Below are 27371 nucleotides of genomic sequence, written 5' to 3' on the forward strand. Positions count from 1 at the left end.
AAATTTGATTTGCTGAGGGGAAAACCAAAGCAAAACAGAATATCTGGGAAGTTAAATACTCCCATTTCTCAAGCCTGTGGTCTTGAAACACTTTGTTTCACTAACTTCCAGATTAAGAAACAAAAGTGAACACTGTGGCAGAAGCCTAGATTCGAGAAATGTCAAGGAAAAAGAAGAAACTGTGGTAGAAAAAATTGGATTGTTACTGTCGTTATATGGCACTGTAGCTGCAACCTGGTAATGTGCAATAAAACTGAGACGAACAGTTTGCTTTGAAAAGCACTTAGGTTATGGAATAAAATCACATGCATCAAAATTATGGCATAGAGTTCTGTATTGCATAATGTATTGCGTAAGAGAAAATAGAGAATAGCTGTTTCACATTAATACTTTGTCACAAGGGCAGGTCATGGATGCCAACAGTGAATGAAATTTCACTGGAGAAAGCAAAACAGAAAAAAAATTCTGATTCAGTCAACTTCAAAATCACACTTCATTCAGGGTAATTTTTTAAAACTATTATTGTTCCAAGGAAGATGACTGTAACTAAAAGAGGCTTGACAGAAGGAGGATATTTTTACTATGTCAAGTGTCAGCTCTTTGGATTTAATCAAAAGATCGTTTAAGTCTCTTTGCCTGTAATTTCTCAAGTATAGTCAGGCTCCTTATTTCTGTGGATTTTTCTTACAGCAATGGGCAAAAGAAATATTCTTAATTGGCTGAGGAACTCTGGCACCGAAACTATTTTAATTACTTGTTTCTAAACATAGAATACATATAGAATTTACTTTAATGCTTTATTAAATCTTGCTGCAATACTGAAATTTTCCATTTAGCCTAAACACAGTTTTACAGATTAAAAGAAATAAAATTGAAGGGAAAGCAAGCCCACACTCTTTATTACATTAGTCTTTTTTTAGAATGACAAAATTAAAACAACACCCACATAAAATATAATTGCCAATATCATTCCATTTCGTTTTTCAGAGCCAAAGAAGACAAAATCCATCATTCCCACCTCCAGCTCAGCTGCTCAGCTTTTTTTTCCTGCCGAGATGACTGCTATACCTATCTCTGCCCAGAAGAGGAGCCAGTGAGAAGAGCTGGGTGTTAGGGACCTCGCACTGAACACGTTGGGCTCAGAGGACTAACCTTCTTGAATTTCCAGAGTACTAAGGAATGTGCTGGATCAGACACCGGGGAGGTGCTTTTTTACATAATTACCACAATTTTTTAGTAGAAGACTGCCTCAGGCCCCCTGTGGCTATGCACTGCTGGGCTGCAAGTCTCTTTTGCAAAGCTTTTGCTTAATTAACTAAGGGAAAATGTATTTAAGAACAATAGGTGAAAGGCACTTGAGTAACAGAGGGGCTGCACGCAAGGTCTCATTTAAACCACATGTGTAGACCACAGGGCGGTGGTTCCCCAGGTGTAGACCACAGGGCGGTGGTTCCCCAGCTGCAGCCCATCTACCTTTTGCAGTAGATCATAGGGTACGTGGCTGGGTGCAGACCTGGGAGCTGCTTGCTAAAGACTGCTGATGATGCAACTGGAATTCACCTAAGAGCTCTGCAGGCTTACACCACAAGGAATGATTTATCACTGTATTATTTTAGGTATATGCTCATGAAGTTACATCAGGCACAAAGCTGGAGCAAAGTTTGCTATCTACTCCTACTTATCCCATCCAAAGGGGTAGTGAAAATGCAGTGGGCAGTGGAGGAAAGCAGGTCTCTGCTTTAATGTAGCTCCAGAAGGCAACAACAGTGGTGAAGAAGTGGCACGGACTGGGGTAGGTAATGGGGCCTTGGTTGCCAGCCCTTGCTCGAGCTCTGCTGCTGTGTTCTATTACTCTTAACAGTCTAAAGCTAGCATGGATACACCTGCTGATACTACAAATGAATCTTCATTCTGGTGTCTAGAGAGGTGCTCAAATACCTGTAGCCAAGTGTTGAGTGAAACTGAACCCTGCTTGGTATTAGAGGAGATGTTGATGGTCAATTCCTGGTGCCATTGGTCCTGGCAGTGCAGCGGGGATGTGGCAGATTGAATTCTGCATTAATCAGTTTTGATCCAGTCACTCTTTGCTGCTAATCAAATTACTCTGTTCAGCTCAGCATTGTTTTGGAGAGCGTCTACTCTTGTGCCAATGCAGTTCAAGTGGCATGCTAACGAATATACCAACTAAATTAACTTTTTCAGTGAAGGCAAGCTCTAGAAAGCTTAAGCCATGCAGAAGTCTTTACTGAAGAGTTGCACAACAAAGTACATTTTGCCCTCTTTGTGAAGACTGTATCATTATTTTGTTTGTTGTTACAAAGAGAAGTAGTACAGAAAGATGTACAGAAAACAACGGTATTCCGATTACCGTGTGGTCTTAAATTGTATATGTGAGGAAAACAAGTACGTGAGAATTGCTCAGGTTGGTATTTTGTGGCTGGGGTCTGTGGAGGTCTGAAAGGGCCATTTGTGTTAGGTTGTGCAGAAGGAGTTAAGGCCTCACATCAGCAACACAACTTCCTCTAAACTGCTGGTTTGAAAGTAACTTTTAAAAAGTATTATTTGAAATGCCAGTGTGTTTGCTGGGGAACATATTATTTACACAGGGAAATTTCCAAATTTTTTTTTTCTTAACATAATTTTTCATTTGTAGTTGCCTGAAAGGCATGGTACCCAATCATGTGCTTCTCCTTCAGTACATTCCCGTTGACTTCAAAAGACTGCTCTCGTAAGAAGGAAAGTGCTTGGGTTTGGTTTATTAATACAAAAGAGGAACATGATATAAATAAACTAGATGACTCGTGTGTGCCAATACTTTGTTAACCTGAAAGTTCCCGATTTGTGTCAGTGTTCGCGTGGGCTCTCACTGCTCCCCTGGCTGCTGTACAACCTCTATTGCACTGCAGCAGCCGCAGTCATGACTGAAATGGCCGTAGGATAATGATCATTTTTGGGGCAAAGGCTGCAAATCCTGTTTCTTTTAAATAATAGAGAGCACACATTTACATGGCAGTTATTTGCATTGTAGGTTGCCTGGCGAATTAATGCCTCTTCAGATGGTCTAAACTGAGGAAAAACCCCAACCCTCCCGTGTTCACACAGTACCCGCGCACACGGAGTTATTGTTGCCCGCAATTTTAAAGAATTTTAAAGGCTATTTGAAAACACAAAGTTAAATATTTAATGTATTGAATAGGCGTAACACAGGACTTGAAGAAACAAGCAACGGGCGCAAGCTCCACGCCTTTTGAACCTCCTGCGGCCCAGCCCGCCCTGAGGCGGAGGAGGGGGCGACTGCGCGCCCCGCCGCTGCCGCCCCGCTTTGGAAAGAGGAGGCGTTGGTGGGCAGCCCCGCTCCGCCACACCACATCGGTCCCGTGGCCCTCGGCACGCTAGGAGCCTCCTTCCCTCCCCGGGGGGAAGCCACGGGCAGCTGCCCCGGCCCGGCGCCCGTCCCCCGGCGGAAACTACAACTCCCGTGGTGCTCCGCGCGCGGCGCGGTGCACGACGGGAGCTGCCACCTCTCCGAGGCTGCGAGGGGGGAGGGGCGAGCCGCTTCCCCAGCGCGGGCGGGCGCGCGTGCGCAGGGCGGGCGCGGGAGGGGGCGTGGCCGGCGGCGCTGGCCCTCCTCCCCCTCTCCTGTGTGTCGGTTTCGGGCTCCCGTCGCCATTTAGCGCGGAGACGTCCCCGGGGCGGCCGCGGCGGCTCCCACTCCCTCCTGCCCGCCGCGGCGCGGGGCGCCACCCGGACTCGGCTCACCTGTGGCGGCGGCGGGCGGCCCCCGGTGAGGAGAGGCTGCGAGCCGCGGGCGGGGGGCAGGAGGAGGGTTTCCGGCTCCGTGCGAGGCGGCGGCGGCCGCTGTTGGAGGGAGCGCGGCCCGGCCGCGCGCGGGCGGTGGCTGCCTGCCTGCGGGGAGGTGGAGGCCGCGGCCGCCATGGGCGCCCCTGTGAGGCGGGGCTGAGCCCCCGGGCCCCCTTTCCCTGCCCCCTCGCCGGGGTGAGGGCGCTGGGCCTGCCCAGGCCTCCCCCGTCCGGTGCGAGTGACTGAGCGCGGCAGCTTCCTCCGCGCCCGGCGTGCGGGGCCTGCCCCCCGCTCCCTGCCTCGCCTCCCGGCCCCTTCCCCTCCCCTCAGTCCCTCGCTCCGGCGGGCACCTGGGCCTGCCCCGCTTTTTCTCCATCGTTGGGGAATAATTGCAGCGCGCTCCCCTCGCCTTAAAGCAGCCGGGTGAGGCACCGGCCTCTCCCCGGTCGGGGGCCTGCCTCCGGGCGCCTCCCTCCCCGCCCGTGCCCGGTACTTGGCCTTTTCCTCCCCTCGCCGCCCCCATCCCTGCGCCCCGTCTCCGCTCCTGGTGCTCCATGTCGGCCCCGCTGCCCGGCTCCCCGCTGCAGGATGGATGCAGACACTGACCGGGGACCCACCCCGCCGGCCCAGCCTCCCCAGCAGCCGCCTCCCAGCTCCGCCGTAAGGAGCCCTTGGGACCCTCCTCTGTTGCAGCTGCAACGGCAGCCGCGGACAGGCGCGCTCCCCGCTCAGTGACCGGCCCCTTCCCTCGCCTCCCCCCCGCCGCCGCCTCGCCCTAGCAGCGCTTCCCCGGGGCATGATGTCGGGGGGCGCCGCAGACAGCGGCACCGCGGCCCCTCGCTTCCTGGCTCCCCCGCCGCCGCCGCCCAAGAACGGTTCCAGCTCGGACAGCTCCATCGGGGAGAAGCTGGGAGCTGCCGCCGCCGCCGACCACGGAGCCTCCGGGGCCGGTGGAGCAGGCGGCGGAGCAGGGAGCGGAGGCCGTAGTGAGGAGTACCGGCGCCGCCGCCACACCATGGACAAGGACAGCCGAGGGGCGGCAGCCACCGAGCACCGCTTCTTCCGCCGTAGCGTGATCTGCGACTCCAACGCGACGGCCTTGGAGCTACCCAGTTTGCAGCCCGCAGCGCCCTCGGCCCCTGTCTCGGGAGGCAGCGCCGCTCCCTTGGTCTCTCCTCCCGAGTGTGCCAGCCGGACCTCTTTCATCGCTGTCAGCGCCGCCCAGGCTCCCTCGCTGCTGCAGCAGCAGCCGCCGCCGCCTGCCCCGCTTCCCCTCGAAGGACAGTCCGCTCAGGAGCCCCCTGCCGCGAAGGATGCCGCCCCGCTGCTGCCCAAGGAGGAGGAGGACGAGGCAACCGCGCTACCCCCCACCAGTGCCGCTGGCAGCGCGTCAGCTGCCAGCCGGGAATTTGAGGAGCGGAGGACACAGCAGGAAGACATCGAAGAGCTCGAGACCAAGGCAGTGGGCATCTCCCCGGATGGCCGCTTCCTGAAGTTTGACATCGAGATTGGAAGAGGATCTTTCAAAACTGTGTATAAAGGACTGGATACGGATACCACTGTGGAAGTCGCCTGGTGCGAGCTGCAGGTAAAATAAATAAAAATTGTGAATTGCCAAAGCACTGTCACTCTCCCAGGTGCTAGGCTGTGTGCCTGAAGGAGGCAAAACCCATCAGCTCGAGGTCTGCTTTATTCAGACAGGCAACTGCAGACCTTACCTGAAGCACTCCTTTGGAAGAAAGGTGCAGCCTTTCCTTGGAGTCAGTTTGCCTTTTAATTCTTTTAAATACTCTCTGAAGATTTTTTTAGCTTTATCATCAGAAAATGTACTACAGTTCTGTTTTGTATAGCATCTTGCATTTTACGCCTCCAAAAGGTAACTCAGAGGATTGTAAAAATACTTGTACACAGCTTCAGGGAGGCTGAAGGAAAATGTGCCCATTGCAATATGGGTGAACGCCAATTTGAGCTAGCCTTAATTTTTTGAAATTTGTGTAGGTGTTTTCCTTAGGAAAAAAATACTAAAATGTTAATTTCACAGACATTTGGTATGTTTGTGGCAGTGGATTCTTGTAGGAGGTAACCCTAGAGTATACACAAAGTCACGTAGTGCATCGCATTGCTTAGTTTTGCAAAGCTATTTTTTCATTCTGAGTTCTAGGGTTCTCACTTGATACAGGCACAAGGAAGAAGGTAATTGTTTCCTTTCTGAAGCTTTAAAAAACCCCCTGAAGTTCAACCTTTCCAAATGACTGGCAGATTAAACTGGGCTAAGACACTACTCTTCTACCAAGTTTCTAGCCTGAGCAGAGCCCGAGTTCTGCAGAAGCCCAGTCTAACGATGGCGAGAACACCCTTGGTTCCACGCGAGTCAGAGCTTGTATAACCGAGATGTAGGGAGCTGTGCAACAACCTTAAAAGAAGTGGGAAGAGCTTGGAGTACCAGGAACAAATACCTGGTGTACTAGTTTGTTTTCAAAGCCTCAACATTAAATTAAAAGGATAGTGCTTGTTTTTTAGTATTGGGTTTTGGTGCAATCCATAGAGGGGTTCATGTGGTATGGCTTTATTATTGTGTGTGTTCCCATCCAATTTATGGCAGACAAAAGAGCATTGGGTCAAAATCCCAGAAGTCTTTGAGGGGTTTTTAAGCAGTTAGCTGCTCACAAATGACTGATTGCAGTGACTGCACCAACACTTTCTTCCCCTCAAAAGCAATTTATATCTATTCCAGTCAAACTGAGAGACTTTATTAAGAGGTTTCTTGATTTGTATTCATATGTGCTTTTGGATGATTGCTCAAGCATTCTACCAGTATCTTGGTTGATTATGCTATTGCCCTTATTCTATGCTTACTGACTGTGGAAGTAAGCTTCCAGTTTTCTTTGTGATCTTTAAGCATGCCTTGCTCCTCCATGCTAGCTGCATACTTACTGTGGTCTTCTTTTGAGCATTACTTTTACTAAAAAAGTGAAATTATCCAGTGTTGGGCTCTACTTAACCTGTTCATGTGCAGTTTGAACTGAGAGGAGATTAATAATCCACCAAAATTATATGAGTTTTATTTGACATTTTAATCTTTGCAATTTTAGAGTTCCTTGACTTTAACCCCTGAAATCTGTTTTAATCTTTACATTTTACTTACTGATCAGAAACTAAAGTCAGCTTGGCATCAGTCACTTTGCTAAAATTCTATTGAAGTGTCTTCATCATCATCAGTACCATATGGACAAACTGTCTAAAGAAGCACCTTCTTTGAAGTAATTTAATAAAAAATCTTATTTATAAAGGGAATGTTGATGAGCTTTCAGTTGATTGAAGAATTTTATTTAAAGTGACAGATTGCAAAAAGCATGAATAAAAATATTTGTAAGGGGGAAATACTTGATGTTTTGCATGGAGATTAACTACCTTACAGAACTGCCTTGCGGGTTAAATTATTCTGAAGGTGTAGTTTTCCTGTTGTAAGGAGACTGTGTACAAAATGACAAGTTTGAAATAGCAATATAAATTTTGTAGCTGTTAAAAGTATTTGCTAAAGGAGCTAGACTCTACAGCTAGTAGACTATTTTAAGATTAAGTCCTGTTTTATTGTCTGCGCTTAGAAATAAAAGGAGGAACTTGGTATTTGCTGGTAGGATGGGTATGTCCTCTTCTTTCTCTAGGAGAATATAATTGTTGACAGGTTAGTGATATTCATCATGTGTGATTTGTATCAAAATACAATCTGGATTCACAAAGATGGACTGAAACTTACATGTCACTGGTTTTCCAGAATGCCATGGTTTGAGGATTGGTGAAGCTTCAAAGCATAAATATTTTATTAGGGAAATGTGAATTATTTTCTTCCATGCTCTATTATGCCAACCATAACTAACTGATGATTACTTTTAATTGTATTGAAATAACTTTCCTTAGCAATAGAAGAGCTTTTCCTCTCTGTGTTTGTGCTAGCAGGCGTAGGCATCCTAGGTGTGCCACCTCTCTAGAGTCTTCTCAACAGTGCTACTGTAGTGCTGCTGGAATGAGGCTGCTTAGCATGATTATACAGACTAAGTTGTTCCTCTCATGGCTTGTCCAAAGTTGATAAAGGTGTATCACCATTCTTGATTGCAAGTATAACGGAATAGGGCGAGAACAGTTTGTACTTTTGCAGAGTCTTTGGGTGTATGTTCTTTTAAGGCTTTTCTAGCATACCTCGAATGCTTCAGTTTCTTTAAAATCTCTGCTGTTTGGAAGGAAGCAACATGTCAGCTGCTTTAATCTCAGTTAAACTACAGCTTTTAAATATTGGAGCAAATTCTGTAGTAGGAATCTTGTGGACAGCACAGAAGACTTTGTGGTGGTCTCTGGCAGAATGACTTTTTAATGCTGAATAATGCAACTATACCTAATTTTTGTGTGTGTGATCTGTAGTGATAAAGTGTAAAACCTGAGAATATCAATATGCTTCCTTTCAAAGGGAGTTTGGGTGCTGTTTATCAAATGCAGCTTGGGTTCCCAAATTGCTTCTGAGTCTGGAGAATATTGCTCCATATTGTTAAGAAGGCTCTCAAACTGCCTTGTAATGCCCCTTATGCTTGATGTACTGAACTGTGGAGGAAATAGAAGGAGAAAGAGCTGAAATTCTATAGGTGACCTAATGGTGTTCTTAGTATCTCCAGCAAGGGAGGTCCTGGCTAAGACTCTAGTTTTTCTGTGGAAGATGGGAAAATTTGATTTGAAGGACTTGAGTATTTCAAGGTTGCTTATAGATGTGCAACAAAATCGTAACAAAGGTGTGACTGATGGATGATCCTGCTTTACTCTGTGGCCTGTCTATATGAAGCAAATTGTAACTGAATCTAGTTTGACTATTGGATGGACGTATTTAAATGTGAAATATCTGCCCTGCCATGAGCATAGTGGAACTGTGCTTCCCTCAGCAGCAACTGCTCAGGGAAATTGCTGCAAGGAAATTGTTAGTGTAGTGTTAGCCTTCAAACACTTTTATTCCCATTGTGTATCTTCATCTCAACTCCAGTTATTCTGAGTAAAGTGTGCCTCCTACTGTTGTCATTAGCACATCTCATAAATTGAGTGAAGTAGTAGTTAGTGTTACTGCTTTAATGGTCTTTAAGTAAGCAGGAGTTCACAAAAGTGGTTACTGGCTCTGTTTTTTATTTTAATTTAAAATAACTCTTCCTGTACAATCGTGTAACTGGTTAGTCTTTTTAAATTACATTTCTGTACAGTAAGTCTTTTGTGACCTCTGTACGGCTCGAGTAACATTGTGGCTAAAATGTGATGCCTCTTCCTGTTGCATTAAGTTTATCTATGCGAAGTAGTACTCTTGCGCCGAAGGTAGCAAGAGTCACATAGCTGACTGTAAAAGCCAAATCTTAGGGGTAATGTGTCATCCTCTGAGTCCCTGTTTCCGTTTGAATTGGTTTTAAATCAAGACTGTCATTTAACTTCTGGTTTACAGAACAATACAGGGTGGTGCAGTCACTTGCTGGACTGCAAAATCTTGTGTCTAGAATTATTGCTCTGGGTTCTGTCATTCAAATTAGTAACTTTTCAAATATGAAAGTGTGATGATAATGGAAGGTAAATTGGGCTCCTTTTTTGACTATATGTCGTTGGGCATTTGAAGACTTATCTTCTTTCATTTGGACAGTGTCTTCTCTTAAAGGAAGCATGATTTAGAAACTGTTAGTAGAAAGACATTTACGTTAGTTGAAAACGCATTCCTGGTAAACTGTGTATGTTGGAGAACAGCACCGCTTATGTGGTATGTGCTGTATCACTCTTGTCCTTTGTATTTCTTTGACGGAAAGGGTAGGTTGATCAGTCTGCAGTTACCGTTCATGAATGCACCTGCTTGCTGGTATGTCACTTTGCCATTCTTACTCAGGCTTCAGTGCAGTTTGTCAGGTTATTGTGCTTAACATGAGCTGCTGGAGGGGAAAAGGAGGTTGAGGGCTGTCTCTAAGTGAGATAGAACTTCTGGGGGTAAGAGATGAGCTTGAGAGGTGAAAGTGGTGCAAGAAGAGTATGTTGTACTCTTCACAGCTTCCCCTCAAAGTAGTAATTTTTCTTACCTTTAGTTATAAATCTTCTGAGTAATAAACTAGTGTAGGTTACATGTATGCAATTCTGTTGCAGACTGTTAACTATAGACCAAGTGTAGGCTACAAATACTCCAAGTTACAAATGGATTTTTCTTTACATAGGCAATAGCAATGAAAAAACAGTTGAGAACGAACATGATGCCATAACCAAATGTGAACCACGAGATTCTGTAGTGCACTCTGGTAAAAGTGATAATGCAACTGTTTGTCACTTTATTACAGGAAGTAGTGAGGTGCTAAATAATATTTCCATATGTCAGAATTTTTCTGAGTGTAACAATGTGTAGAATTTAACTTAAAACTCGCAATACAGGAAGTTGCTTGGGTATGATGTAGATCTTCACTTTGTGACGCTTCAGATTTAACTATACCTATCTTTATCTCTTAGACTTAGAGCTTTATTTAATACTGATTTTTAGGTCAGCAGACAACAATGGAATGTAGTTTCTATACTGTGGAGTATAGACTCCACTGCAGGCTCACCGTGATAAATATCAGCTCACTGAAGTCAAGGTATAATTCTTAAAAATCTCTTTGCTTTCTGGACTGGCTGAGCTGGGAATGTTTCAGAAGCTGCACGTTCAAGTCTGACAACCAAAAAAGGTCTTGTAACACTTAACTGTGGTATCCTGTAGTCTTTTTTTTTTTTAAAGCTGGTTGCATATTGCTCACTAGGAGGCCTGACTGCAAAGATGCTAGCTGTGATGCACAATCGTATAGCTACATTAAAGCAAAATGGAAAACCAGATCAAAACCTTTGTGCAGTGAGAGGAAGCTGAGGAGTGTGGACCTGGAATTCATCTGCCCGTTAAGTGCTATTGGAAAATGATTACATTCTGCTAGGTCTGGAGGAATAGTCAACATCCTGAAACAAATATACATTATTTGAAAGCTCTAACTGTGGTTTAATTATGAATATTTTAAAATATATTTCATGAAACTTCTACTGAAACAGATCAAGCTCAAGTCTAATCCAATATGGTGACCCTCATGCCTACTCTGTACTTCACATCAGTGTTTAAAATAACTCTACTAGTCTGTGAGCATAACTATATGTGGCTACAGCCAATGTAACAGCAACAGTGTGCCTCCTGTTCATGACTGCTTCTGGGTCAGATGCATAATTGTCACAAATGTAGATTAATAAAGGTATGTGACAATCTCTGTGAACATCATTCTGTCCTTATTAGATCTTTTTCTGTTATCAGCTTTACAAATTCTAAAATACTGAACGCAAAAAGCTGTAAAACCTTAAGTGTATAATCGGTTTATAACACTTTCAGGTTACACTGGATTTCCAAGTGTCTTCAAGTGTGCATGCGCAGGGAACTTGAAATTTTGTGCAGTAAATTCTAAATATTCTGTAGGTTTTCCATGTTGTAAGGTAGAACAAGTTACTGGTACTTACTGGCTTCAAATCTCTGATGTGAAAATTTCTCCTTTGGCTAACAAACAAAACACAGCTATATTCCTGAGTGTTTGTACTGTAATTGATACAATTGACAACTTGATAAATGACATGGGAAAGGAGCCAGACTAATTACCTGCAGAAGTATAAACAGTGGTCAGGCTCCCTCAGACTTTACAAAGGTGACCCTGAAAGAGAGAAGGGATCTTTAAAGTACATTCTGGAGCTGCAGCTGTTAGGAGACCTCTACTTAGGAAAATAATCTTACCTCAAAGGGATATCACTTTTGGAGATGGCTGTGTTTCAATTTGTAACTGGCTGGTTGTGAGGCAATAAATATAATCGGATAAGTACATTCTGAAAATGCAGCATTTCTTATGGAAATAAACAGGTTCTTATTTGTCAGTTTGGGTGGGTTTGAGAGCTGCAGCATTAAATCTCTTAAATGAGATTTGTTTTGGGCTGTTATGGTTTAAAATAAAAACATTTCACTTCATTAAGTAAACTTTTGAAGGCTAAGGAAAAGTATTAGCACTCTAACCTTTCTTTGAAAGGGGAAAAAAAAACCCCACCTGATAAAACTCCCTGGAGACATCCTGTATAGAGTCCTTTGAGAGCTGTCTAGCAGAGTAATAAATAAGCGGTAATAGATATGTGGTAGTCTCCATGGATGCAGTGCATGGCATCGTGCAGATTCAGTACCTTTTGGTTAGCAACATCCCTCCGGGCCACATGCCCTTTTTCATATTTTGTCGTTGTTTTTTTGTTTCATACCAGCAGCTTCTTAAACAGCACAGCTCTGACTGTCACCCATGTTCTCCATACTGCATGTGACAAAGTTTGTGCTAAGCAGTGGCAGCCTTGATGCTTCCTATCATGCATCTCTTCAGAAACTCTCACTTCCTGTAAAGATTAGCAACCTTTTTTTTGAGATCACTAATTGGTTCTTCCAAATCATGGTTGAGTTGAAATAAAAGCTGAGTATTTTTCTGTTTCAGTCTTTAAGTTCACATTTTCAAGCTTGTGTTAGTCTTGAGAGTTATTAACTTAGGAAAAATGGAAATGCAGACATAATGGCTATAACATTTTGGGCTATAAGAAAAATAATAAATATCATGCAAGTTTGCAGTCCTTCTGCAGCTGGGCATAAGACTTTCTCTTGGCACAGCATGTGTGTTTTTTTTTAATAGCGGATGGTAGAAAGTTACTGTTTTCAACTCTCAGAACTTTAGATAATGATTCCATGGTTTTAACTTGATCATGACGTGTGTATACCATGTCTGGAAAATCACTCTTCCAGTATGCTTGAAACAATTCCTATTTTAAATAGCTGGATTTGTGGTGCTGCTTGAAAATCAATTTCTCGGAGTAGTTGAAGGCTTTTATCTAATGTGAGGCATCTGACAGTCTTTTCAAATATGGTGTTAAAATTCCTGTCCTAACAAACAAGGCTCAACTTTTTATACTGGCTTCATAAGTATTTTTGTGGAAGCTGCTTACAGTCCCCAGGACTTTCTTCTAGCTGATTTTGAGAATGATTCAGGCTATGTACTGAAACTTAAACAGTGTTTGAATATCTCTTGTCAAGATACTACAGATATCCTTCTTTCTACCTTATTTCCAACTTCCTCAGCATATTTAGAAATTGTCATACCAGCACTTCTCAATGTGTGGTTTTGGTTACCCTCATTATTCCCATTGGGAGAGGCAGGGGAAGTGAAGAGGTGACTAGGATTCAATCTGTGGCTCACTTGAGGTCATCCTGGAGAAAGGGAGCTTGCCCATTTCTTGTGTTATGGGCACAACCTGCAGAATACTCCTTAACTCCATGCAGCAAAGGATAAACTTTGTGTTAATGATGTTCTGTGCTATGTGATGCTATCCTCTTAACCCAAAAGGAGATCCTTGCAACAAGATCATCACAGATATTGCCAAGTCTTCTTTTTTCTAATTAGCCGGAGTAAAATAACTGGGATGGAATACAGTGACCAGAAGAATTCAGATTTGTCTCTCAAACATATTCTGAACTTTTCACCTGGTGATGACAGGTGCATTGCACATACCCAGATTATTCTAAAACACTTCCAGATTTGCCTGGGTAATTCCTAGCAGCACTGTATGTTACTTTGCATGGCTCACGAGCAACTTAATGTGCTCTTAGCTTATTTTTCAGCAAAGGAAACTGCAGCCTACTAAAAAATAGACTTGTGTCGGTATTTTTTTGTCTTGCAGAAGCTGTTTAGTATTAATATCTACATAAAGCAGTAAGCAATTTTTACAAGGATAACTCATTCTAAATCACTCAGGGAGGCAAACTTACCAAGCTTGGATTTATCATTTTCAATATAAGAATCTTTGGGATTGCTATCTGCATTCTTAGTTTATAAATCCTGCAAAAAGTATGTTTATACTTGATGGCCATCTATCTTGTAACTGAAATATCTATGAGCTTTTAAGTGATGTGTCAATGACACTGGAACTAATGCTTTGCCCAGGGCTGTGTGTTTTAATGTAGGAGATAACATTTCTTTTTGTACTCAGTGTGCCCAAGAATATGATTCTGAAGTCATCCAGTTCATCTATTGGCAGTGGTCTGGGCAGCAATTCTCTGGAGTATATCTGTTCTCTGTACAAGATCACTATGGTTCTTTTCAAGCCTTCTAATTTTGTGAGTGGTTAGCAGGACTCCTTTTAGCGCATTACCAGTAAGATTAAAACAAAGCGGAAGCTTTGGCAAGTCTGATAACTTGTGATGTGGATGCTATATTTTGAGCCGCAGCTCAGAATGGTTTGGATCCCATGCCTCTGTTAATAAGCAGTCATTGATAGAAACTTTCGATAGTTATCCACTGAACAGCTATTTTTATGCTTTAGGACAGCAGATGGTGTGGAAAATAAGCTTTATTAGACCCCTTACATGAGGGAGAAGCTTTGTTGTTTCTGTTTAGCTGTTCTGGATCATCTTTTTCATCTGAATGGTTTCAGCCATTCCTAATTTCATTGTGTCAGTAACTCAAGATAGTGGGTTCTGATAGCAGATTTGGGGCTAGCAGCAGAAAGCAAAAAGCTACAAATTGAAAAACTAATTTAAGTGATTGAGAGTTTATTACCATTGTTTAGAAGAATTTGAAAAGAGTAGGAATACCTTATCTCTTTGTAATTGGGGTAAATCTGAAAAAACTATGTAGGAATGCTGAGCTAAATGGAAGATAGTACAAAGCTGATACAAACGATTATGTGCATTTTATCTGGTTTTGGCCAGTTAATATAGTCTCATGATAGTTTAAGACTATCCAGCTGATGGTGTTACCCAGTTTTCCTTGGACATTTTGCTCTCTTAGAGTAACCCTGTGACTTGTTTCTGCTTTGACTGTTGCTGGCAAGTTTATGACCCCAATCTGAATGTATTTTGACTGCTTCTATCCTGGCAAAGGCTAATGACATACAAACAATAACCCACAAATATTGCTATTAAAAGCTTCAGCAATCTAGGCTGATTATCTTAAGGATCTGCAAATCTGTGTACACTTATGTAATATGCATCTGTTAATGGCAATTTCTGAACTGTTAGCAGGTTTTGCTTAAATGTTGCAAAATGTTACCGTGTCTGTTTTCAAATCTGCTTCTTTTAAGTGAGGCTTTTATTCCTACAGATATTGTCCAACATAAAACTGTTTTTGGTTTGTCTCTTTCTTTATTCAGCTGCTTACAGTATGCTTTCATTTGGGAAATGTAAGTTGTGTATCTATATAAAAACGCAAGACGCTAACTTAATGTGCTGTATAGCTGGTTTGGACTCAGAGCCTTTGAGTCTTCCCTGAAGAAAAAATATGATAAGTGAGACTAAACTTGACTTGGAGAGGCCTTGAGAAGCAATCCATTCATACAGGTATCCTACAGTAAGAAATACTGTCTGAAAAGTGGTTGAAATATTTTTTTATATTGCCCTCTCTGGATGTAGATAAGTAGAGACTGACAATATGTAGAATAGCTTTTGGGGGCATGGGTTTTATTTGCATTTATTGTGATTTGGGGCTTCATGAGTTGTTAGGTTTGCCAGGAACAGTGTGCTAAAATGGAGAAACTGCAGAAATGTCTGATACAAAAATAATACTTTAAGTTTAGTTTTAGAATGTTTTTTCTGTGGTTTTCTCTACTTCCTTTGCAGGCAGCTTGAGCTTTTTTCTGCAGACAAGCAGCTCAAAAGCAGAATGCATTTCAGGTTGTCTGTACCTGGGGTGGGGGTGGGGTGGGGAATTACACAGGGCACGCTTGAATTTGAATTTTTGTGCCTTTTGATGGCAACTGTGAGCCAGTTCAGGTGATAGTATGATTTTTTTTTTTCCTGATATCATTCTACAAGCCTGAACATATCGGAGAGGTTCAGTATTTACCCTCAGGAAGAACAACAAAAAAAGAGTAAAGAGGCTCTGGGTTGCTGCTGAAGACTTAAATGCTGTAGTACATTAATAGATTGTGCGTGGTCTATACCTGAAGATTTGTCACAAAAAACTGTCTTTAATACTCAAGTTTCCTCTAGGAAAACGTCCATGTGTTTCCTATGGGCTCCCTTTAGTTTTATAGACTACCTGCTTGAATGTTCAGTGCTTTTCGGTGGTTGTGGCAACAAAAAAACAAATTGTGAGAACTCTGAGGAAGAAGAACAAGGAATTTTGACCTCTCAAGTTGCAGTCATCTTGTGTTTGCAGAAGTGAAAAGATCTCAGGGAATTCTGGTTTGAGTTGCATTTGTGCTTGAAGTAAGTTTCATGTACAGAACAAATAAGTAGTTATCATCCTGTTGTCTAGGGACTGCCTTTTTTTCTGTCTACGTAGGAGAACAAATCTTTCAGGTTGCTTTAGATTGTAATGCAACTATTTAAGAATGGTCCTATAGTTTGTAATTTGTCTCTTCTATCGGGTGTTAGTAATGGAAACAATTTTGTCCAAATGAGTTTCTTGATGTATTCAGGTAATATGCCTATAAAGCAAAGCTTGCTACAGTCAGGTTAGACTAATATAGCTTAATATCATATACTGTTCACTTCCTTTCCTGCTTTTTTTGACAGACTGGTGATTTTTCTTATAGTTGGTGTCCCTAGAGTTTCCAAGGTGTTCGCATAGATGCATCAAACGGGATATAGGTCTTGTTGGGAACTGTGTATGTATGGAGAGGGTAAAAAAAAAAAAAGTGCCACAACAGTAATACAGCACAAATTACAGCATATCAGTGCAACTGAACATGACTAAATGTATATGATAGCATTTACTTCAAATAGGAAAAATAGCCAGTTGTCTTGTCTATATCTTGGGACTAGGCTTAAAAAAAAAAACACAACTTTTTCTTCCTCCCATTCAGTATGAAATCTTACTTCTGATATTTGGGCAAATCCCAGAAAACTAAGCAGAATTGAAGTTTGATTTATTGGTGTTGGAGACTCTTAAATCGGTCATTACTGTTGACTTAAGTGGTTTCTTCTAAGGAACTTTGAGGATTGAAAAGGCATTTACAAGACAAAGGTGAGGAATAGCAAAAAATCTTGTTTCTTAGGATGTACATGACATGAATTTTAAAGTTTATAGGACCAGACAAGTTTAAACAATGAACTGATTCTGAAAAATCCCATTGCTATGAATGGCTAGTTCATGAAAGTGTAATTAATATCATACTTGTACTAAAGTTTGTGAATTTCTTCACAGCTTTTTGCCAAAATGCCTCCCTTTGTATTATTACTTTAGTAATATCTTATTGAATAAGCTACCTACTGTTGACTAAGTAGGTAGCTTAAGCTACCTACTGTTACACAAATATTTGTGTAACTTACATGGAACATGTAAAGTCATTTTATGCATGTATTCAGACTTTGAACTGTATAAGGGCAGCAGCTAGTAACAATGAACATTTTGTTGCTATTTGTTGTGGGTTTTTTTAGTATTTTGTAATAGATTGTGTAGAATACACATTTCATCTCTAAGATGAAATTTGTGACTTTGTGACTAAGACAGAACTTTGTGACCATAATGTAAGTGTTTGAAAGAGTTTTTTTTGAACCGGACAGACAGTGTTACGTTTATGGTTGGACCAGATGATCTTAAAGGTGTTTTCCAACCTAAATAATTCTATGATCTATCCCAAACCAGCATCCGTGGCCTAGTTACTGGGAGATAACTAGCTGTTCCAGAAGGCTTTCTGGATCTGTTTTCTAAGGTATATAGATGAAGAGCTCTAAAGGGTTGAGTTGAAGAAGAGTGAGAAAAACTTTGCAGAGAATTGCTGCCCCAAACATAGAGATGTTGGGAAAACTCCTAATCTACCTATGCGATAAATGGTTTCTGCTTGATAAACCCGTACTTTAAAGTCCCATTATTCCTTGGCATCTGGGAGAAAGCATCCTTAGATTCTAAACCATGTAAGTGATAGGGTTTTGAATTTGAGACTGCTGATAAACTGATTCAGAAGAATCTGCAAGAACTCTGGTAGTCCTTTTTTCACGTATGAAAACTGACACTAGTGCAAACAGCAATTATCTCAAATGATGAAGCAAAGAAATGGTTCAGTTTTGTGAAGAAAGCTTAAGTAGCTTTAGATTAGGTTGAGCTAACCAAAGGAAGTATGCCAGGATCAGCTGTGCTAAAGCAGCTAACTGTACTTTCAACATCAGCAAAATAATTCCCAAAATTCTTTTTGTGGTAGCCTTTGTTATTTACTATTATTGCAAATTGCTGCTTGGTGTTCCGAATTGTTTAACTGAAGGTTTGCTTCACTATGGTTCTTCAGTGGTTTGACCTCTGTCAGAAAGCAGTTGTGGCTTCTAATGTGGCAGCTTATAAGATAATACTGAATTTCTAAAGTATGCTTGTGTTGTGTGATTTTACTGTTGTATTGCATCCGAGAGCGTATGTTGTTCAGTTTCTGATCTTGATAACTTTTTGCAGCAAACCTCACGGTTTGGGTAAACTTGTAAAATTTGAAGGAGTGCAACTACACTGATAAATACCAGGTTATGACTCAACTGATATGCATGTTAACTAGGTTGGTGTGAATGAGTGCAGTTAAAAAGCAGCTGTAAGCATAGTGATGTTTTAAGTATATTTTGTTGCTTAAGAGGAGTATGAAATCTGAGGAAGTTGGCACTGGAATTTAGAATGGAAAGAATGAGTTGGTTGACGAGGTAGAAAACTATTTTCCACTTTCCCTTTGACTTCTGTCCTTATCTTCTCTGGCAATAATATGCAGGGAAATGGTATCTTTTGTTTTTCTTGTTCCTGTGTGGGAATGGTAATTGTTCTTGCTTCTTACCTGTTCAGGAAGTATTCTCATTCCTCCCCCCGAACAAAACACTGTCTCAGTCATTGCCAAAGTTGCGTTTTTGCTTTATTTTCTAACTTTGGCCTTCCTGAATCCTCCTGTGGTCCCTGTATAAGCCATCTGGCAAAACAAGGATGTCCCGCCTCCCCCTCTGTACTGTGGAATGAAACAGATTTTGTCTGTGTTCGGCTACCCTATGTAAAAGAATAATGAGCATGCTTAAAGCCTGCATCTAAATTTTGACTCCTGGAGCTGCCTTCTTCCAAACTTAGATTTTCCAGCTGGTAAATCAATCTTATCCATGGAAATGTGCTATGGTTCTCTTGGGAATTTGCCTTATACTCTTGCCTTCTCCTTTCCCCCTTCTCGAGCCAAATCTCTTTCCAGGAAGGGGAAAAAAATATCCATGGACTAGATTGAGCTTCAGCTGAATAGAGTATCTCATTTCAGATATACTTTCTGCTGCTTCTCAAATGACCAAAACATAAGTGACAGCTGAGTTATCTGTTTGGCGTGGGTCAAGGGCAGTCCAACTCAGCAGTTTCCCTTTCCTCTTCCCTGAGTTTTGTTTGGAAGCAGTAGTGATTTGCCATTCTATATAGTCATCCTCTTGTCATGAAGACCAGATGGAAATACGTCAGTTGTTTCATGTATAAATACACAGTCCAACAGCTGTGAGTTTATCAGGAGTCACTAGGATCACAAGTTGGTGACCAAATTGTTAGTTTAGAGGGCTGTAAGCATTACTCTTAACTTGAAATAAAGCTGTACTCTGGAACTGTTAGAAACACTAAGACTCACTGAAAGAAGAAGGAATGAAGTTGAACCATTTAAATGCAAATTCTGTTTTCAGGTGAAGTTATAATTCTTTTTCTAGAGTATTACAGAAGTCCTCTTATAGTGATGATAGTGTTTCAGCCACTGATACTGGATTCTACTGATGCTGTTCCTAAAGTAGCTAAAAGGATTGCTCTGAAATTTTCTAATTTTCTCCTTTCCTTTTGTAGTTTTATTAGGTAAGAACATTTATCCAGACTACTACCCAGTGGTCTTTTGGCCAGTTGATAATCCTCAGTCTGTGTTTCAATATGGATTTCTAGCAAAAAAGCTGAGATACCTGATGCGATCCTAGCTAACAATGAATCAAGTGTAATGAGATTCGTAATAAATCTACTTGACACTGATAATTAAGGGCGTTAACTTGACTTTGCAGGTTGCAAAGGGTTTTTGCTGCCATCCATGTGCAAATAAGCCTTGATTTATTCCAATAATATTGAGAAAGGGGGATGGAAGTCTGCCAATGGCTATTGGCTATTTGGTGCAAAATGCAATGTGTTGCATGGGCTGCTGAGCATAATGTGAAGCAAAGTGCCATAAAAAAACTTGACTGCTAAGTACCTGACTGAAAAAACGCTTTAATGGGAGAATGGGCATGGTCAGTAACTTAAAATAGCTTCTCTACAGAAAACTAATGTAAAGCAAGATTGCAGTTCTTGACTAGTGAAGACTGCAGTGTATAGGACTGAAATTGAATTAGAAATAAAACAAGAATTTGCAGTAACTACAGACTTATGCTAAAAAAAAGCCCAGGGAAATTTGCCGTGTTTTAGTCAAACCACCTGCTTCTCAAACCTTGAGAGAAGTTGTGCCTGTTGCTCTAAAAAGCTTTCTAGTTCAAAGGGGTACTTAAGATACTTTTAATGTCTATGGTTAACACTTTTAGACAATGAAACAATAAATGTAGTTGACCACGCTGTTAGCTCCTTGTCTCTGCAGGCCTCCAAAAAAACCAAACCAAAACACCCCCCCAAAACAAAACCCCGAAACATTGTCTGTTGAGTTGCTTTGTCTGCATAGATCTCACTTTTGCTTCCAAGTATGTTGTGTTTCAGAAACAGTTTTCTTCTGGCTTGTAGAATTCACTAATGCAGTGCCTGTGCGATAGAAGCCCTTGCAGCCAGTATGAACAAGGTGACTTGCAGCTCTAGAGGTTTGAGCTCTAGTGGGAATTAGGGAGGCTGAAGCTGTTTTGGAGTCCTTTCATGAGGATTTTGTGGCCTTTGAATTGCATGTGTTCTTCAGTGAACACTTCTGTTGTGTTTGAATCCTTGCGGTTGGTCTAGATCATGGGAACTGAGAGTATGCTTTTCATGGACGTATTGATGGTGTTTATGGATATATATTTTAAAGTCTGCAATTTCCTTGCTTCATAATCATGATGGACTTCAGTTCTCCCTGTTCTTGGATAGGTCATATTCTGATAAATGTTGGTGTTTTTTCAGCCGTATATTGGCATGTGATCTCTTGCTTTGGTGTCAAAGCAGTAGGAAGTCTTTCATCTGGAACCTCATCTGAATGACCATTTTCTAGTTTAGTGTCAGGCTTACAATTTGAGGATCTGGGAGTCATCAGTGTGCGCTCTTGGAAATAGCAAGTGTAGCTGTTAGCCTAGCTGTCTTTTCTGGGTTTTGAACAGTCTCTTAGACATGGTAGGGTAACAAAATATCTTGAGCCTTGAATGATGACTTCTGTCAAGCAGAGATCAAAGGTTGTGGTGCTATGCACTTTATCGTATCTTGGGACACATTCATCAAAGATAAGAGGGGTTGACTGTCTTATTGGGGGAACTGAGCTGAATTAATGTGCCTTTTTATCAGTTTAGCTTCACTTTTTTGTGAGCATTTGTGGCTATTGTATTGTTTGGTTTTTGGTTCTTCCTGAATGGTGGAAGTGCGGAGGCTATTCGTATCTAGCCACATGCCCGTATTACCCCAGAGTATCTGATAGGACTATGACCGGTGGTGGTATAACTTGGAGACTCCAAGTAATAGCACTTTTTTTTTTTCCTGTTCCTATTAAAATACTTGCCATGATTTTTGTTTTCTTCAGTGTTCCTACATAATTCCTGGTGTAGTGTCTGTGGAAAAAAAGTTTGATTGGATGAGGAGTCTCGGTTTAATCTGTCTTGTATCTTGGCTTCTAATTCGATGTCTGACTAGCACTTATGATACTGTATAAGCTAACTGCAGAGACCCAACTGGTTATTCCATGACAAGTGTGCCACCTTCCCTGAAAGAAGTGTTGCAGGGGAAACTTAAGGACAGAAGAAGGCTTGCCAGTAGACTTGAGTGGCACTGCAGCTCCTTTCCATAGTTGTTACTGATGTGGGGCAATATTAGGTTATTATGCCTTATAGGTTGTGGATGTCAAGTGTGGTTTTCTTTGATCCTGAGGGTCAAGGAGATGATGTGTATTGTCCACTCTCCTATCTTGCTGTTTCATCTTATCTTCTCCTAAGAAGTGAACTTACCCCACTGGATTACTTGCAGAGCTAATTTGAATATTGCAGCTGTAGAGCTTTGGATAGAAAACACTTTATGGAGTTACTAAATGGTAGTACAAAGGGCTGAGCTTCATGTTTTACATTTGGAGTGTTGTGCTTTAGAAAATGCAACCTGTAGAGCATTAATAGTTTTCTGATTTTATTTGGAAAAGGGTCTGCAAATGGAGCAATAGTTGCTGTTAGCTCTTTTCAGTAACTCTATTCTAAAAGCATTAGAGGAGTATGCTCTTGTGCTGAGTAACTAAAATCCAAGCATTATAGTAGCAGTGAGAGTAAGTTGCAAAAGAGAAGTTGTTTTGGGGAGTTCTTTGGGTGAAGTGACATGAAGAGACATCTTGCTTGCTTTTGCAGCCCTTCTGGGCATTGCTGGCAAAGATCCTACCACAACAATTTAGTATTTGAATGTTCAGTGCAAGACTTGGTGACAATGCCTAAAATTATGGTTAAAATTATTATTAAGCTGTATATAACTGAATTTCTTTGCATTACCACCCATCAGTTGGCATAATGTGTGAGTTGATACCTATTTTGCTTCTTCCAAAAGTATGAAAATTCGCATATTTGTCTTTCATGTTCATGATCAACGTGACATTTTCTAGATTAGACTTACTTGGAAACTGTATCTTTTTTAAACTCTAAAGACTTGATCCATGTTCTAGCCTGCCAGTAGTCCATGTTAGCATCTATATGATGTCATATGAAGCAACTTGTTAAAATTACAATGTGTGTTGGCTTTGTTTTACAAATGTATAATTACTTTTTGTACAGCATATGCAAGTCAAGCCCTTTTGCAGAAGCAGCAGACTTTGCAGCTATTAGCCTCAGTGTTCAGATGATGGAGAACTAGCTTTGGTACCAGTATGTTGTAGTTAGTCCGATGCAAACATCTATGAAAATACACTGCTCAAATGGCTTTAGTTATAGAAAATTCGGATCTTGCAAAGTGAATATTTTTATTATTTTAAAAGCAAATGCTCTTGTCAAAATCTGCTTTCTCACAAGCCTTGAGAGAAAAATGATATGAATAGAATGGAATATATATATATTTTTTACTAGATTTGGCAATTTTCTGTCTAATGTATTTTAAAATACAGGAGTTTGTATGTTCACAGTTCGGCCTTTTAAATACCTTTTGGATTTTTCACATCAACCTGGACTCTTGATGTTCAGATTTTAAGTGAAATAGGGCCACAAGCAAACACTATTGCTATACAGAATGCAGAGTTAGAGAAATGTTTGTGGTGTTTTTTCTTTTTCTTTTTTGATGATAGTGGTCATGATTGTGCAGAAGGAAGGCAAAAATAAAAGTCCAAAGAAAAGTATGTAAATGAAACAAGTGCAAAAAAGTCTAAACAGTCTAACCAGCTATAATCAGAGTAGTATTTGACTGCTTTTAGTTTTGTTCTAGTGTTTAGTATCTAGCACATTGTATGGGAATTCCTTTTTAATTAGCTCAGAGCCGGGTCTGTGCTATGTCTAATGTTGTTTGCCTCTCCTGGGAAGTGGAAACTTGAAAATGCTTTGGAAGGAAGGGTTGGCAGTAGCTTATAATAGGAAAAGGCAGTTATCCCCTGGATTACCTGGAAATTGTTCTGTCCATTTTTTTAAAATGAAATTCGGGGTACTTGTAGCCATAGTCTCTTCTATGGCCTTAAGATTTCACCATGTTCTTACGATAGCATCCCATTCCGCTGTCTTCGGAAAGAACATGAATTTTGGTGAAAAGCATCCTATTTCTATGAAGCTGATCACTGCCAATAGATCTCTTGTGAAGTCCTTATTTAGACATAAGCATACTGAATTGGTTGAGATAAGAGTTCATAGTGGCACAAATTTCAGTTTCCACCTTACAGGCTTATATGTGTGAGTAATTCTGAAATGGAGTCGTTTAGACTGAGTCAGCAATTTAGTATGTTGAAAGTGCTCAGGCTATTTCAGTTTGGTTTGTATTGAGCATTAATTTGCTCTGCAGATGGAGAGCCAAACCAATTGGTTATGTGAACCTTCAACAGAAGGTGACTAAGTAGGGACCAGGTCTGTCTGAGACAGCATGCTTTGAAACAGCAAATTACAAGAAAGTTTCTGTGAGATTCAACATGTGTTGGAAGCATAGGAGAGATTAAAATAGCATCAAAAAACTAGCAGGCTCTGTAGCCGAAGTGCTCAGGGCAAGAGCAAGCAGAGGGGAACTGCAAGCGGGGGGGAACTGCAGTTCTTTGTTTGCAATGCAGTCTGGATTTTATTACTTGCAAAGTGAAATCACAAGGGGGAATGTCTGTTTCTGATGGACAGATATGTTGCAACTCATTCTGAAGGAGCCTGTTCATAAATTTTTCAGCCTGCTAACAGCTTTGAAGATAGGACTGTAACTCGGAGACTGTGATTCATCTGTCCAGCTCCTGCTTATTGGACAGCCTGTTGGTCTCATCCCTCTTCCACAATTGCAGGCTGTTAAGTATCGATGCTGGTGCAGTTAAGCATAAATTTTGAGTTTTAAAACTTGCTACTCTCTAATATTATTGCTGGCTACTGCAGCCTATTACCAGTATTTCTGAGGTACTGCAGCAGCAGGTGCTTATGCTTGGCCCTTGTTTTTGGTAAACAATTAGAAAATGAGGAGTGGATAAAGTCCTTATCTTCCCTCTCTGCCTCTTTTGTAATAATTCAGTTTTGTGTCCCAAACTAAGAAACTTCAAGTTCTAAGCACAAAATTCTGTGGTGGTAACAAGAAAACCATCTTAAGAATTTTCTTGTCTTTTGAGGGTTTAAAATTATCTAATGACACTTGCACCTTTTGATCCCCTAGCGAAAGAGGTCTTAGAATTGAACTCCCCAGAGACTATTTCACATAGCTGTCCATTGAAAGTACTGAGGTCTCTATTTGGATCATAGCCATCCTATGAAAAAAATATTTTATATTGTAGTGGTAGGGTCTGAAGGAGAAAAATTACAAAGCTACCTGAAACTCTTCAGAAGGAATTGGTGAGGTTCTCATCAATATCTCTAGATACTAAGCATTCAAACACTAGAATTTTTATTGGAAGGTTTATCTTGGCACTTGGATTGTTTCTGAGATAATTGAAGAAAATGTGGGAGTGGCAACAGAGGATGGGCAAAGGAACTGGTTCTCAGGTGCTTCCAGACTGCTGCTTATGTGGTCTTTGTCCTGCTTCTACTCACATTCTGTTGCCTGGTAGCTGGACAGAAGGCTCTTATTCTGAGAATGAATATGGCTGCTCTATTAGATATCTGTCCAGAGGTCTATCTGGGTCCTGTCCTGTCTCTGCCTGTGAAAAAGGAGCCTTGTGTAGCCTCAGTTGTCTCAAGAGTGGGGAGAGATAATTCTTGACTGACCTTTCTAGCAAGAGTAAGCCTGTGTACTTGTTAAAGTAGTAATTAGTGGATTTGAGACTAAAACCAGGTCTGAGTATGTATTATCTTTATGATACTGTCTTTAGCTTAATTGAAATTGTTTTATTGGGTTGTTGTTTGGGGCTGTGTGGTAGGGCAAGGAACTTAATTTAAACAGAAATACAGAATGTCTCAAATCTACTTACTCTTATTCCCACAGAAATGTAGTTATTGCCACTGAAGCAAGGGATGCAGTACTAGAACACTTGTGCTGCTTCTCTGACGAACCACTTTCATTTGCATTCCAGCTTCCGTGGCTTCTTGTGTATGCAGACTTGCTGAACACGTAAGAGTGTGTTTCAGATGGAGCCATGGTGCTAAAAATGTTTTCAGATAACTTTTTGGCTAAGGAAATGTTTTCATTGTTAAACATGATTAATAATTAATAATTTTGGTATATGATGTACAGAACATCAGATATTTCACTGTATGGAAAGAGTATTTGAATATTTTAAACTCTTATTTTGGATGATGCTCTTTAGTTCACAACTGAAACTAATTTTGAACTGCAGGTAGAGTTCTTCAGTGTGACAAAGTAGGAGGTAAACTGAAAACAAGGAAGCCTGTTCACAGGTTGTGATAACCCATTTAAGGTAGGCCCTTTGGACTGTGACATCCTCAGGCATTTATAGTTTGTCTTCAAGAAATTCCTTCTGTGTTCCTGTTCAAACAATTGAAATAAAGTGGCACCAGACCAAGGACAGACAATATGTGACTAAAGGACAATGTAATGAGAAACAGACTTTCTGAATAAGCTGTAACAGTTTGAATAGCTGATTCATAGATAGGTTGTGGTGAGTATCTGAAGTCTTCTAGGTCATGGTTGGTCTTCTGGCAGTGCAAGGTATTCCCAGTAGTACTCTTCAGAAAAAAAATTAGTTTAATACAGAATAGCCTTGCCAATGGCAGTACTACCATATGTAGTCCCCAGATTGCAAGAAAAAAATCCTGAATATTGATCTTAAACTTCCTCTAGCACTTTTCCCTAGCTGTCTGCTTTGAATCACCTTGGAGATTACTCTGTTGATAATCTTTCATCTCAGCTGTCTTACAACACTAAACTTTAGTTGTCAAAGCCTTTTCTTGCAGGTCAATCCAACACTTAAGGGTGTGTGTGGGTTTTTTTTAATTCTATAAAAATAGTCCTTTTATGTCCAAGGTATGCATATTATTACCTTGATTTACTGTACAGCAAAACACTTGCTGTTTTTCTGTATTGTATCCTGTGTTGCTTTAGATAATAGGAGCTGACTGGTCCCTCTGTCTGCATTTCAATTACACTGTGCCTTCTCTTATATTTTACCTCATTTTAAAATTATTCAGGGTTGAACAGTAAAGCCAGTTACACTTCTGGATGCAGGGTATGCTTCGTCATGCCAGTATTCTTAATTTTTCATTCTGCCACTTGCCTACTGTTAAATATTTGAGTGTTTTCTTTCTCCTGACTCAACTATACTCAATTTCCTTGCTCTGTGAAAGATAATATGCATATTTTTAAATTTATATATTAGTGGTACATTTGATACTGTCTGAAATATTTCTGACTCTGAGTAGCTTTTTAGATCTATGTCTTGTGTGGTGTTTGCCAAGGAAGATGTACACGGTGCATTATAAACATAGGTGTCTCTAATATATATGGTATCGTTTTGAAAGTCTAGCATAAACATGCAAGTGATGCAAGAACCTGATTTCATAAGTCAAGGTAAGCATAGAAAAATTATTACTGCTTCCCTTTATGAGAAGCCTGAGATGAAGATGGGCATTCTGGTAGATCACAGGAAGACTGCATCATTGGTGCAGTGAGGCTTAAAAAAATAAAAAAGTGCTCCTCTAATGTGTTTTAGGACTTTCATGTTTGTGAAATGCTAGCACTAATACTAGTATTTATGCAAGGTATTCCCAAAACCTCATCTAGAATGCACATTTTGGTTACCCCATAAAACTCACTGTTTCTGGAACTCTTTAGTCTTTCCCTACATGAGATCCC

At 41.0% G+C, this 27371-nt stretch overlaps 1 protein-coding gene across 4 annotated transcripts in view; it reads left to right on the forward strand.

Annotated features, from left to right (window-relative positions):
* The first annotated feature begins 3652 nt into the window (after window positions 1–3652).
* WNK1 (WNK lysine deficient protein kinase 1) overlaps window positions 3653–27371 on the forward strand; it is a 108680-nt gene continuing 84961 nt past the window's right edge. For 2 of the 4 annotated variants that reach the window (XM_072873032.1, XM_072873039.1), the window contains exon 1: window positions 3653–5389. In XM_072873032.1, coding sequence (XP_072729133.1) covers window positions 4598–5389 — 792 coding nt within the window. In that variant the 5' untranslated portion in view covers window positions 3653–4597. The remainder of the gene's footprint in view (window positions 5390–27371) is intronic. The other 2 variants (XM_072873047.1, XM_072873055.1) reach the window with 1 other exon arrangement.

Source organism: Ciconia boyciana, chromosome 1 (assembly GCF_034638445.1).
Source record: "Ciconia boyciana chromosome 1, ASM3463844v1, whole genome shotgun sequence".
Classification (NCBI taxonomy): domain Eukaryota; kingdom Metazoa; phylum Chordata; class Aves; order Ciconiiformes; family Ciconiidae; genus Ciconia; species Ciconia boyciana.